The following is a 13,618-nucleotide window of genomic DNA, read 5'->3' as shown; positions in this document are numbered from 1 at the left end:
ATATACAAAGGTTAAAAAGCCAACAGCAAATAACAGTAATGCAACAGTAATCCATATAACTAAAGTCCAGGGATCAAAACAAACATTCCCTATTTGCCAAAGCAACAATATGTCAGCCACCCAATCAACTAACAGAGTTAATTAACATCCTGGCATAGATGCCTGGGAGAACAGCCAGGTTTTAAGTGCCTTACAAAAGGCTAATGGTGGGGGTCATCTCAATCTCCAGGAGGATGCTATTCTACAGGGTAGGCGCTGCAACAGAGAAGATATGACTCCTCTGTCCAGGAAGTTGGAATTGCCTAATAGAGGGGATCAGGAGCATTCCCTCCCTACCAGATCTGGTGGGACAAGCAGAAGCAGTTGGAGACAGGCAGTCCTGCAAATAGCCTCTTTCTGGAATCCAATCCTTAGTCCCCAGGTTAAGAACAGAGCCTATTGCAGCAAAGTTCAAGTTAAATGCACAATGCTTCAAGTTAAATGCACAATGGTTCGAGTTAATTATACAATACAGTACTATATAATAACATTGTTCCGGCTTACATACAAATTCGACTTAAGGACAGACCTTGGGAATGAAACTCATTCTTAAAGTGGGGACTACCTATACTGTTTGAAATTCTCAGAATAATTAGCAATACTCCATGCCCGTTAAAACATAATTTCTCAGACAGATTCCAAAGTTTTGGGACATAATTTAACATAAGATTAATATCTTTAACATTACAAAACAAAAGAAATGATATGAATTAGTGATCCCTCAAGTTTTTTACATCACCAACAAAGAAAATCTGACATTCATCCTTTTGAATATGTTCTTTGGGGTATCCAATAAACTCAAAATTGAATATTGTCATGGATTAATTTAAATCCAATTAAGCTAATTTAACATTCTTTAAAACATGGAACCATTGATGCTTGAAAGAGGGAGGAAGGAAGGAAGGAAGGAAGGAAGGAAGGAAGGAAGGAAGGAAGGAAGGAAGGAAGGAAGGAAGGAAGGAAGGAAGGAAGGAAGGAAGGAAGGAAGGAAGATTTCCAATGCTCCCTGCCAACTTTCTACAAGGAAAGTCAATGGGGAAGCTGGCAGGAAGTCAGAAGTCGCTCTCGCTCCCACTGCTTTTTTGCCCTCTCATGGTCATTCTGTTTCTCTGTTTAGGTAAGGAAATAGCTCTGAAACATGAACCCAACAGATCAGAGGTTGTCTAGTGACATACAACATTGAAAGAAGTGTTTACTAACAGATTCAAAGCATAAATCTCTCACCATCATCTGTTACTATTTCAATAATTATGCTGAATTGGATTCTGTTGATTCTTTTGCTTCAATTTGCCAGGCTTTTCACCTGATTCCCAATAGTTTCAATTCCCAACTATATTAGTTGAGGGGACAGAGCTCAAAGTGAGTCCAGCCTACCTAGTTATTTTAAGTTTGGCCTATTGCAACATCAGTATTCAACCTATTGCAACATCAGTATTCAACCTTTCATTAAGTTTAAAAAAAAAACCCAGATACAATTATATTTCACTTCCAGTTTAATTTTTTTGTTAACCTCACAGAATTGACTAGACTATAGCTGACTCCAGAGTATCAGGGTTTTCTTGTTTTTGTGTCTTTGTCTCTCTTTTGTGGGAGCTAAATGCTGAACCACAAAAAGTCACAGTGACATCATGTGTTGGGTTACATTTTGGAATACACCCTGCTCCTTTTGAGAAAGGGAAGCACAAGGCTTCTTCAAATTCAGTCTCCAAAAGTGCCTTGCAGGTGCTGGATCTCAAAAGCTGCTTTGTAGACCCAGTGCCTGCAAAGGTGTATGGGAATACAAAGGCAGGCTCTGTGTACAATACTTTGTGCTTCATTCATACCCCATGCTCTCCAAAGCACCACCCAAAGCACCACCCAATTCCCAAGCATCACACAGCCCTAGGAAGCACCTCTTCTGAGTTAGAATTGCATTCCTGTTGGAAGCCTGGGATTTTCTCAAAATTTGGGTAGTTGATAAAATGATTCAGAGATTTTTAAAAATTTCAGTATAGATATACTGGGCTCTTTCTACACACAGCTTATCTTGATTTAGGGCTAAATTACACAATATATTCCATTCTAGTTTTTGACTTTATATAACAGTAACCACATGAGATAGATCAAGACTACCACACATGGGAAGAGAGGAATATATGTTCTCCAACTACTTTTTTTCAAACTATATCTTTGTTGCATGGATATGGTATTTTGATGACTTCTTCCCTTTGAAAAACAGACCGAATTAGGCTATTGTTTACTTATAGTTAACTAAGTAGAATCAGAAACTGGAGCAGGAAGATAATCTGTAGATTGTCTTAAATTGCCTGAAATCACAACTAAAGAAAAGTATGTATTTTTGTCATTGATGTTTTGTTTTAGGTCATGAAGAAGTATGTGCTTTTGAGAGTTCTTCTAACCATTTCCTTGCACTGAGCTAAATGGAACATATTTCTTCTTTTTTCCAGAGCAATTGATATATCAGAAGCCTTGAAAGAACCAGGTGTGGTTGATGTAGTAACAGCTAAAGATATTCCAGGGAAAAATGGTGATGGCAAAGAGGAAGTGTTTGCAGAAGATGAGGTAATTCTTGGTTTTGATATTTTATTTCTACGTAACAGTGGCGCTTTATGCTCTGCTTATGCCAAGATTAGTTGGTATAGGAGTTTCTTCTTATTGTAGTGTTTCTTTGCCCAAGATACAGATTTGCAATTATCCTGCTTGCCCAATCACTTTTAGAATAATGGAAGTTATTGACTTTGGTGGAACAAACTAACACATCAAGCAAGGGGAAATAACTATTGATTTGAGCACTTCCCACCATAGGAATTCTTTGATGTAATGGTCAAAGGTTTCCACACAACACTTCATAAGAAAATTAGGGGTGCACAAGATCTATGGGGAAAGGGAGAGAAAAATCTGTTCTATCAGCAGGGTCAATCCACAGATGGATAGATATAACTTAAATGCTATCTAAAGAACAAAAAACTTAGCTCTAGGCAACATTTAAATACTCAAAGGGGTTTTCAATATCTGAACTAGGTTCACAATGACAATATAACTTGAGGGATCAAGGAATGCCCATTATTATTCTATTTTAACTCTACAGTAGGCTCACAGATGTTATCAGGCAAGCTGGTGTTATGCTGTTATGTCAGCCACTGCTACAGTAGTTTATGATGGTGTAATGCTGTTGTAGTCCTGGGTCTACCTAGCCCCAAACTGAAACAATGCAGGATGCTGTCAGTAAAACATCCACTGCAGCCCTGGAAATCTGCACAACATTGTGCAATGATGCACAATGAATGGTGGCCCAGAGCAGGATTGCATCCAGAAGAGCTCCTTGGTCAGGTTTCAGGCCTGGGCACAGTACCAGGGCCTCATTGCTAGACCTCTCTTGTGAATGACCTGTGGAAAGACCAGGACAGTGGACATGCAACTGCATGGGTCTTGCCCAGGTCTTGCCAGACCTCTCAGCTTTTGATACCGTTGATCATGCAGATCTATGCTGATTCTCATGAACAGAGAATACCATTATCATTTGCCATATTGGTTGAGATTATTAGGAGTTGTAGTTCTGCAACATTTAGAGGGCCAAGGTTTCTAAATCCTCCTTTGCAGCTGCCCATTGAAAGAGGATCAGCATGTTCTTATTCTGTTAAGGGAAGCCCTTTGTTTGAAGGCATTTCTATCTGAAATGCCCTCCAGTTCAAAAATAACAATAAAAAGAAAGTTGCCACTCGCTGCATTAACCAATTGCCTGAGCAGGCATATAGGGGACTGACCAAAATCTGCCCTCATCTAGACTGGCTCTCTCTTTGAATTATAATTAATTCTAGTTTGCATCTATATGTATAATTCAGATAAGTCACTGCCAGTTTTCTTCTTTTTTGAAACTAAATTTGTCTCCTTTGGTAAATTGTAAGTGATCCTTTTAGATGGTAAACAAGCAGTTGGGTGAAAAAAAAACTTTCTGCTTTTACCAATCATCATGCTGCAGAGTTCTAGAGATAATTTCCAAGATACTGAAGGTCCCTGGAACTTTGTTAAAAAAAAAGATGAATAACCTTACAACAAATTTACAGAGGTAAATCAAATCATGTTTTTACTGTACTGTATTCTAAAGTCATGCAACTTCTGCCATTTGGGTTTCACACAGGTATTATTCATTGGGCATATTATATGTGGTGTGGTCGCAACATCCTCTGAGTGTGCAAAAGAAGCAGCAAAAAAAGTCAAGATTGACTATCAAGATCTGGAAGTGATTTTGACAATTGAGGTAAACATTTGGGAAGCTTTGTGCATTTTGGTGACCTTTTGCCTTAATTATTTAACTAAGTAAAAAGAACCTTGCACAATCAAAGCAGAGGTCCAGTATTTAATCCAGTATCCTGGTTCCAACAGTAACACAATAAGTTCCAAATAAGGCATAAAGTCACCCTGTCTATTGACCCTGCCCCACCAGCACGAACTGCTTCCGTTCAGATCCTCTGACTAATAACCATTTGCAGACCTCCATAAGTAAGTCCAGTTTTAAAGTCCTCCAAGCCTGCAGCTATGTAAATTTCAACATTAATCATGGATTGTATGTCATTCCTTAAGCTACTGCTAATCAGTTGCACACGATTAGAGTATTATGAGAGCAGAAAACACACTCCATGGAATTCTGACATATTGCTTCCTCCGTTAATTTCTTTTTTTAAACTAAAAACTCCAAATTGATTTTCCCTTTTCTAATACAAAGCTATTCCAATCCTTTAATTATTTGGAATGCTTGTTTCCTCTGGCAAATCTCTCTATGCATTTTCTGAGAAATGTCTGAAGCAACAAAGAACCAATTTGTTAGCAAAAGGGCAGAGAAATAAGGAAGAAGAGAAGAGCACTATGACGCTTTAATTCATTATCTATAACTTACCTAATAAAGCCAAGGTGGACTTAAAATAGATTACAATTAATTGATGCATTAGTGGCAGATTTTTCATGTGTCAATGACAGCAGAATCAGGGATCCTCTGGAGGTTTCCCATCTGTACCATGTGTTTTAGGGAAGCTTTATCCCTTCTCCCACATCCCAACTGCATCTCCCCAAGCACTTCCCTTAAGTTTTTTCCAAGTGGAAAACCTCTGATCTATAATCAGCTCAAAGACAAAACCTCTTTCCAACCCCAAAAAATGTTAAACAGTCAGATCATCGATATCCAGCCTGCATCACTTTCACATATGCAACTCCTAAGTTGTGTTTCTATTGTGTTTCTGTAATTTAAACATGAAAAAAAATTACATATTTTCTGAATATACATTGTTGATCAAAAAATATTGTATGCATGTCTGAATATTTGATTGTAAGAAATGTGTTTTAAATGTATTTTAAGTAAGCTTCTTGAGTAAGAACCTCATTTTAAAAAATTACAGAAGTATAAATCCAAAGATAATTTTAATTTCAAACAACACTTTAATCCAGGCAATGTGGATCAGAAGTTCACCAAGCATCCCTAAGAAGAGTCAGGCATCACTTTCTCCATCTTGCTGATGATGTCAAGAAAGTTTGTGATACATTGGCTCACATAAAGATAGCACAACTTGTCCTAGCTAATATGCTACACCACCATACACTTACCTGAAATATGTTCCTCATTTATATACATGGAGCTGAATAAGCTCTTTTAGAAAATAAGAATTAGGAGCTGAGTGCTACTTACAATCACAGGCAATGTCCCCACTGTGGGCCAATATGAAGGAATACAGTTTGGGAAATGTTTGAGACTGGTCATTGTTCTTTTTATAGCTTTATTTATTTGTCATGACAGTTCTTTGAGGATCAGGTATTTCATGAACTGGGGAAAAGCTTATTGTGTTCACATTTACTGTGAGGCAACTTCTTAACTGGAGCAAATTTAATGCAATTGTACTGAGACAGAATGTGATACATGAATTCTGTAGTATCCTCTATATTCTGGAACCCAGTGCTAAAATTTCCTCCTCTATGCCAGGAAGCAATTAAGCATAAATCCTTCTTGACAGAAGTTAAAAAAATTGAAAGAGGAGATGTGGAAAAAGCATTTCAGACTGTGGACAAAACTATTGAAGGTAAGAAGTATCAATGCTGAATAACCATGAAGTCCCAGTGATATGACAGTATATTTTTATAGTGTAGATTCTATTAATTTATTGACATTTTGCTTAAAGTTGCTACAGGTGAACTTTTCACCTATGAATCAGAAGGGTTGCCTAAAATGAAATGTTTATCACAGGATAATGGCATGTAATCCTCCCTGCTTCAATAACTCTCTACTGTTGATCATCCTGTTTTTATTTGCTTGGGACTATTATTCCCAGTCTGTATCGCCAAGGGAATTCTGAATTAATGGATCCAGAGAGTCTCAGACTGAGGAAGACTGAGGAAGTTAGGATCTAGTGTGAAATAAGCAATAAATCAGATACTAATAATCTGTCTGGCACTATTGTTTTTAATAGGTGAAATCCACATTGGGGGTCAAGAACATTTTTACCTGGAAACAAATAGTGTGTTTGTCATTCCAAGAAAAGAAGATAATACCATGGATATCTATGTGTCCACTCAGGATGCTGCACTTGTACAGGTGAGGTAACCCAAAGCTTTGCCATTGATTCAGCTATGAGGTAAGACAAGTCACATACCCACTCATCCTAAGACATTCTGAATTTGTATTAGTTTTTGTCTACATTAATAATAGCAAGATCAATATTAGTTGATTTTATTGCCTCTGTTTATACTGTATAACCAGGTGATTTACAAACATTAAATACAGATTGAAAACAAGGTAGGCAATAAAGGCCATCAAAACACAATAATGCTTCTTTATTATTTAAACAATCTAAGTTTCAAACTGATATTGCTGATTACTTTTCAGTTTAAGGTGAACCATTGTTGGAACAGGATCTTATCTTTGTGGTAAGATAGATCAGGAACCCCCACCCCCTGCATGCTTTCTCCATTTATATTCACCAAAGTGAGCAGAAACTTGACGAACTTTTGCAAAATGACGGTGGGACTGGGGAAGCTCCGGTGCACATGATAATTCCACAATCACTTCCTCAAAACAGGTTTTAGATTTCTGGAGTATTTCAAGAACCTTTAAGTGGTGATAACCGTGAAACTAAAGAAATGTGTACATGTAATATCCTGAGGATAAAATACCCAAATACATATATACATAGAGGTGGAATTATATGTTCATAGCTAGAGTGAACATGCTGTAAATAATTAGGTGGGGATATGCTGCTTGACCTGTGTAGAAGAACCTGGGAATGATTTTCTTTTTACAGGAATTCGTGGCTTCTGTGTTAGATGTTCAGAGCAATAAGATCATGTGCCACACAAAACGAGTTGGAGGAGCTTTTGGGGGAAAAACAACTAAACCTCCATTTTTTGCAGCTGTAGCGGCAGTGGCTGCAAAGAAGTAAGTGCTAAACTAAAGTGCAACCATCCAAAATGAAACCTTGTTCAGATATTTAATGGTTTCTTGTTTATTTTCTCTGGTTTTCCCAAATTATGGACATCAATTTGTTATGAAGAAAATCAATCATTTATTTAGGGTGTGAAACTATAGGGGCCCAGAAACTCTGCCTACACTGATTACCCTCTGAGCCTCATTCTCCTCATGTTATACAAGAAAATAGGTGGCTGCTTTAGAAGTTACCTGTTTTTTATAAGTTGCATCACACTTAACAGCAGTATTGACTATAAAGTAGCTTCCACGTGAATTAGACTGCTGCACTTCTCTTTCTTTCACCAGCTTTTTCCAATGCTGCAATTACATTTTCAATAAAATGTAGCTAAAGATCCTAATAATCTGAGACAGTAATTAGTGGTGTGTTCCAGCTTGCACACATCACCTTCCTTGGACTTAGGTGGAAACTTGATGCCCGTTGAGCTTTGTATATCAGAAAGTGTGATAATGTTGATGCTACTTGCATATAAAACATATATAAAACTTCTGAAACCTAATGACTTGAGTTCCCATTGTGACCCCCACAAGCACCAGTGTGCCCACACAACATTTTTGGCCCTCTTTGTTAACTTCTATGCCTCACCTGTTTTTATGTTTATCATTTTAGTTAAAAATCATTAAATGGGAAATCAGAATGCTATAAACCAAGGGGTCAGCTTCAGGCATAACATTTTAAAGAATATTTCTAGGGCCTGCAAATGCCTGTAAGCATTTTTAGAAAATAAGAGCCAGTGAGGTACAATGGCTAAGATGTTGGGCTAGTACTGGGGATACCCAGGTTCTAGTCTACTCCTAGCTACAGAATCCCACTGATGATACTGGGCCAATCACCCTCTCTCAGCCAAATCTTCCTCACAGGAAAATGTGTGGGGAAAAACAGAAGGAAAGAACATGATATACACCACTTTCAACTATTGCATGAAAGGCAGGATATAAATCTAATTGGGACCAACCATGTACTCTGTTTGCCAATAAAAAGAGAGAGAGAGATAAATAAGTTGAGGAGGTAAAAAACAATGTGAAGTGAAGTGGGAAGCACTCTGGCCTGTTTGCCTGCTGACAAATGCAAGTTTTGTCACTGATTATGTCTATCATAAGAGACATTTTATGAGAATGCCTGTTACAAGTTTGTACAATTCCAAAAGTGCCCCAAAGGCCTGGGAATCCCTACACTATGACATATGCTCTTTGGTCTCCTAGCAACTCACCCTAATGTTGTATATATTTTTGTAGAACGGGTTGTCCAGTCCGTTTTATCCTGGAGCGAGAGGATGACATGCTAGTATTTGGAGGCCGACATCCGCTTTTTGGGAAATATAAAGTAAGCTATTTTGATTCTAATTGGCAGCACTTCATTTACCTAAATTATTGCCTCACAGAGACTTACTTTGAGCTGAAATGTCCTTGCCTATTGGCTAAAACATTAACATTTCTCTTTCTGGACTATTCTGTCCCCAGATTTTGCTGCTATACACAATGTCTTGGGCTGTGCAGAAAGTATGCAAAAATTAGGCATCTTCTAGACATAGGGCAGGTCTAACCCAAGGCAACAGGGTATCTTCATGCGTTAGTTTGGTCAGTCCCTCCCTCCCTCCCTCCCTCCCTCCTTCCTTCCTTCCAACATGTTTTATGTGTGGCTGTTTTTGAGAAAGGTTCAAAAACTGGGCAGTTTAAGTGTATCATGTTAGTGCTTTATCACCTGCAATAGCTGCCAACCTATTAACAGTTTGGGATCACTGAAATATTCCCCTCTTCAACATATTTCTCTCCAGGATCTCCACCTAAGCAAAAGAGATGAGTAGCTGTCAAGAAGAAGACTTTCTAACTGGAGACACATTAGCAGTCAAATGGTCTCCCCAACAAAGAAGCTCATCTGACACTCAGCTTATTATCATTTTAGCACCGCCAAAATTGTTGAAGAAAAAATGAAGGATGTAATAAATGCCTATGTTTTCTGTTGGCTAGAGAAAAGAATTCCAATAAACTTCAGGAGAATCAGATGAAGGAGGTAGTTTATGTGTTTCTAACAATATGCTGTTCTGATTTTAGGTGGGATTCATGAATGATGGTAAAATCAAAGCTGTTGACCTTCTGCTCTTCATAAATGCTGGATGTACACCAGATGAATCTGAACTGGTAGGTTTCTTTATTACAGAAGATTCATAGGTGGGAAAAATATATTCAGTGCTAGCTGAGAGAAAAAATACTGTATTATACTTGCTGATGAAAGAATATAAGATGAATACTTTATTTCAGGATATACTATGCAGTTCTAAAAGAATTAAGGGGATTTAAATCTGAAATGAATCCCTTAAATTGAAAGCTCCTAGGGACAAGGGAAGACACCTGTAGAGACTAGCATGCATGCCAGACTGCAAACTCAGATTCACAAGCCACATCTCCTCAGATTAGAGATGACTCCTTGTTAAGGTCAGATTACCCAGCCCTTTCTTCTGCTGGATACAGAAAAAAAAAAAAAGACTTTTTAAAGTGGAGTAGAAGAAATGAGTGGTGAGACACTGGAAAACAGTAGGGTTTCCATCACTCCCTACAGCCTCTGATGAACATTCGAAATCTCCAAGAAGCTGGAAAAGTCCAAGAAATTGGAGCAGAGTTGCTTTAGGAAGCTTCTTGTTTCTATTGAAATAGGAAAATACATGGAGCCAGGTATTTGTGCTAGGTTCTCCCCCCCCCCATTTTCTGCCATGTGCTAAGTCTCAATTTATACAAACTAAGCGATTTGAAACCAAACTCCTAGCAAAACTACCATACAGTGCACAGCTGGGATGATTTCCCAACTTTGTACCACTGGAACCTGTTCAGTCCAAATTCCTGAGAGCAATCTTCAAAGTCCCCTGCTGTGTCTCTAATGCAAGCATACATATGGAAGCTGGAATGGTGAGAGTGGGGACTAGAATATGGCAGACCACATTAAATTATTGGCTAAGACTGACACTCCTTACAATTTTGCCCCTGCAACCTTAAAGGACAGATTTCAAACTATGGGGAAGCAAGCAATTCACAGCAAGCTGTCACCTCTAGGGCCTTCACCTTCTTGGTTACTCTTAGTGGGCTTCAAGCAACAACACTGTTGCTCAAGCAGTGCCTGTTTGATGTAGAACACAAAATTCATGCAGGCACTACCCTCCAGCTCTTCCTGATTGACAGTGTGAAATACATCGTAGCATCAGCTACATATCTCATGCACTTAGATGTCCTGAACCAGAGAAGGGCTTTCACCCACCCTAGTCCAATGCAATGCTCTCCAAGGATCACTGCTGGAGGATAGATACAAAAAAATACCATGATCATGACAAGTATGTCCCTGTGAGTCAGAACAGGTACTCAGCAATTTTGCCAATTTTACAAGGAACTCCACAGAGCCCTAATTACTCTGTTTCTGAACAATATTACAGGATTCACATCACCCAACAATATGCACAATTCCTGCTATTTAACATCAGCCCCAAGACAACATGTAAGCTAGCCAGGTTCTGCATGGCTGCATATAAAATAAGGCATGTAATATCTAAAAGGAGCTGAACCTGATTATGGTCTGCTAGATATGGCTTACTCTGTTTAGTCTCAACTTTAAGCCTATGTCATATTTGCCTTCTGCTGCTTATTGACCACAATAACAATTGATTTGAACTTGAGTTATGCAACCAGGTGCTTAATTTCCACGTTCATCCATATTTCATGCTTTGTTCATGAAGATTTTTTTTTGTACAGAATCTTTCTGTGATCTATGTTTTGTACTGAGGGCTCTTTGTTTATAGCAGACCAGCTCCACTTTGTGGTCTGCCAGTGTATTGTGTTATTTTTTGGATTTTTCTTGTTTTTATCATAGTTGCAAGCTGCTATATATTACCATGACTGCAATTCCTTTCACATTGAATGTCCATGTTTTAATACTTGAAGTTAAAAAGGGGGGGGGGCTGAATCATATAGTCACCATATCTCTGCTATATGGTTAGATGGATTGGTGGCATTATCAACATTATTTCAATTTTTCCATTTTGATGCTTAATTGTTAGAAGGGCAGTTCTGGGTATAAATGCCTACTCTCTCTCCCCACAGGTTAGCAGGTGGATGTCAGATGATAGCTTCTTGGAGGATAGGTAGTGATGGCAGGAATCTAAGGATGCTGAGGATTAAAATATGAGGGTAACTCCATAAGACATAATGATTAACAGGTTTATTACCTATCCCCACTAACTAGGTAATAGAGTATGTGGTGCTAAAATGTTATAATGCATATGATATCCCCAACTTCCGAAGCCAAGGATGGGCCTGCAAGACAAATTTGCCATCAAACACTGCATTCCGAGGGTTTGGATTTGCACAATCAGCCCTAAGTGCAGAGATGTGGGTAGCAGCTGTGGCCGACTACCTTGACCTTCCACCTGACAAGGTAAATAAAGGATTGCAAAAAAGGTGTGTTGAAGCCTTTACCGTGATTTAGAGTGGGGCCACAGCGTTACCTTGGCATTTGTAAATATAGCATAGATATGTTGGTCTTCACTAGCAGAGTAGAATTGACAGAATGGAGAAGGATCTGAATCCCTTCTATTCCCACCAATTTTCCCCATTAAGTACACCTAGGGGCCTTTCTCCCAGCCAGACTTATTTCCAGTTAGGGAGCTTGGCTGGAAGGGGCAAAACTCATAAGGCCATGGATAAACAATATTTCACAGAATCATAGACTCATAGTATTGGAAGGGAGCACAAGCTTCCTCTGGTCCAAGCACTTACACCATTTGTGAGAGATGGCTGTCCAGCCTCTTCTTAAAAAGTTCCAGAGATGGAGAATCCACAATTTCCATTGGTAGACTGTTCTCCTGTTGCCATATCTTACTGCCAGGGAAGTTTTCCTTATATTTGAACCAAATCTAGGTAGATGCAACTTATATCTGTTATACATCATAGAGATACTTGTATTTCCCTTGCACTTTAGTACTAACAGGGGTTTACCTCAATGTGTCATTTTGTCATCACTACGCCACCTCAAACAGCACAACTCCCCACTGCAGGCTCATGACAAATATCAGATAACACTGAAAATCAGCTTCTCTCCTCATGCCAGATAATTGCATGATTTATTTATTGTTTTAATTGTTGCAATATTTCTGTACCAACCAGTAGCCATGATTCATCTTTGGAAGATGACTTTCTGTCCCTTCCAGTTTAAAGATTTATACAAGTGCTCATCCTGATGGTGAAAACTGAGGTGTCACAATGTAACTTCCATAAACCATTCTTTTGGATTTTCCCAAGGAAGCATTCCAGATTCTCTTGACATGGGTCTTGAGAAAGATACTTCAATGGATCTAAAGCACAATTAGCTTTTTTCTGGTTTGTGGGCACTTAGGAGTCATTCTAGAATAATTCATCTGGGAGAGCAAAAGGATGTGAAGGTTATTTACTGTGGGAACAAACTGTGATCTTTCTACAAAGAAACAGTCTACCTTAGTGCTTAGACTGTCCTCAAGCAGTGCTGCTGGAAGAACACTCTCATGAGTGCTAACTTTGGGGACTTTTCAACCAAACCAACAGCTCTAAGCCACTCAGTGGGGGACAGCCCCTGCTTTGAGGAGACTGGACAACTGGTCCCTGCTGCCTCCCCTGTTTGGTCATTGGACTTGGATGGATATAAAACATCTGATGTGACAGAACTCTTGTTGTTGAGTAGGTGCCATAACAACCATTTCCATTTCTCAGTGTCCCAGATAAATATTCAGCTGGGGGCATAAGTATTGTGGGAAGCTCAAAGATAGTGGTGCAGCACAACCATCAGCAGTAACGTCAGCCCTATCAGAGCACTTGAACACTAGCTGTTATTTGGAACTGATGCCAATCCAATAAAATGTGATAAGTTGTTCAGCAAGTCTGCAGGAGTTGATCAGCTGAAAAGGAATCCCTGCAAATGCATTATTCTGTCCAGGAGCCTCCAGCTCACCCACCCCATAGGCCAAGCACTGGGGGAGCGGGACACATTTTGTTAGCTTGATCATAAATGTGAAGGGAGAAAGAAATACATTTATTTATTAATGTCTCTCTTCATATTTTTCAAAATGATCATTCAAAACTTGGCCATTAATCTTTTGTGAA

The 13,618-nt window shown here is 38.8% G+C and overlaps 1 protein-coding gene across 1 annotated transcript in view; it reads left to right on the top strand.

Annotated features, from left to right (window-relative positions):
* Positions 1–13,618, top strand: part of AOX1 (aldehyde oxidase 1) — a 71,668-nt gene that overhangs the window by 35,313 nt on the left and 22,737 nt on the right. Inside the window, exons 18-25 of the mRNA XM_088135667.1 lie at positions 2,487–2,601; positions 4,178–4,297; positions 6,008–6,104; positions 6,492–6,616; positions 7,323–7,456; positions 8,741–8,828; positions 9,557–9,643; positions 11,730–11,921. Coding sequence (XP_087991793.1) covers positions 2,487–2,601; positions 4,178–4,297; positions 6,008–6,104; positions 6,492–6,616; positions 7,323–7,456; positions 8,741–8,828; positions 9,557–9,643; positions 11,730–11,921 — 958 coding nt within the window. The remainder of the gene's footprint in view (positions 1–2,486; positions 2,602–4,177; positions 4,298–6,007; positions 6,105–6,491; positions 6,617–7,322; positions 7,457–8,740; positions 8,829–9,556; positions 9,644–11,729; positions 11,922–13,618) is intronic.

Source organism: Python bivittatus, unplaced genomic scaffold (assembly GCF_059951505.1).
Source record: "Python bivittatus isolate LINGU-HERP-01145 unplaced genomic scaffold, Pbiv_v1 ctg000200_np1212, whole genome shotgun sequence".
NCBI classification, from domain to species: Eukaryota; Metazoa; Chordata; class Lepidosauria; order Squamata; family Pythonidae; genus Python; species Python bivittatus.
This window is presented reverse-complemented; position numbering and strand designations above follow the sequence as displayed.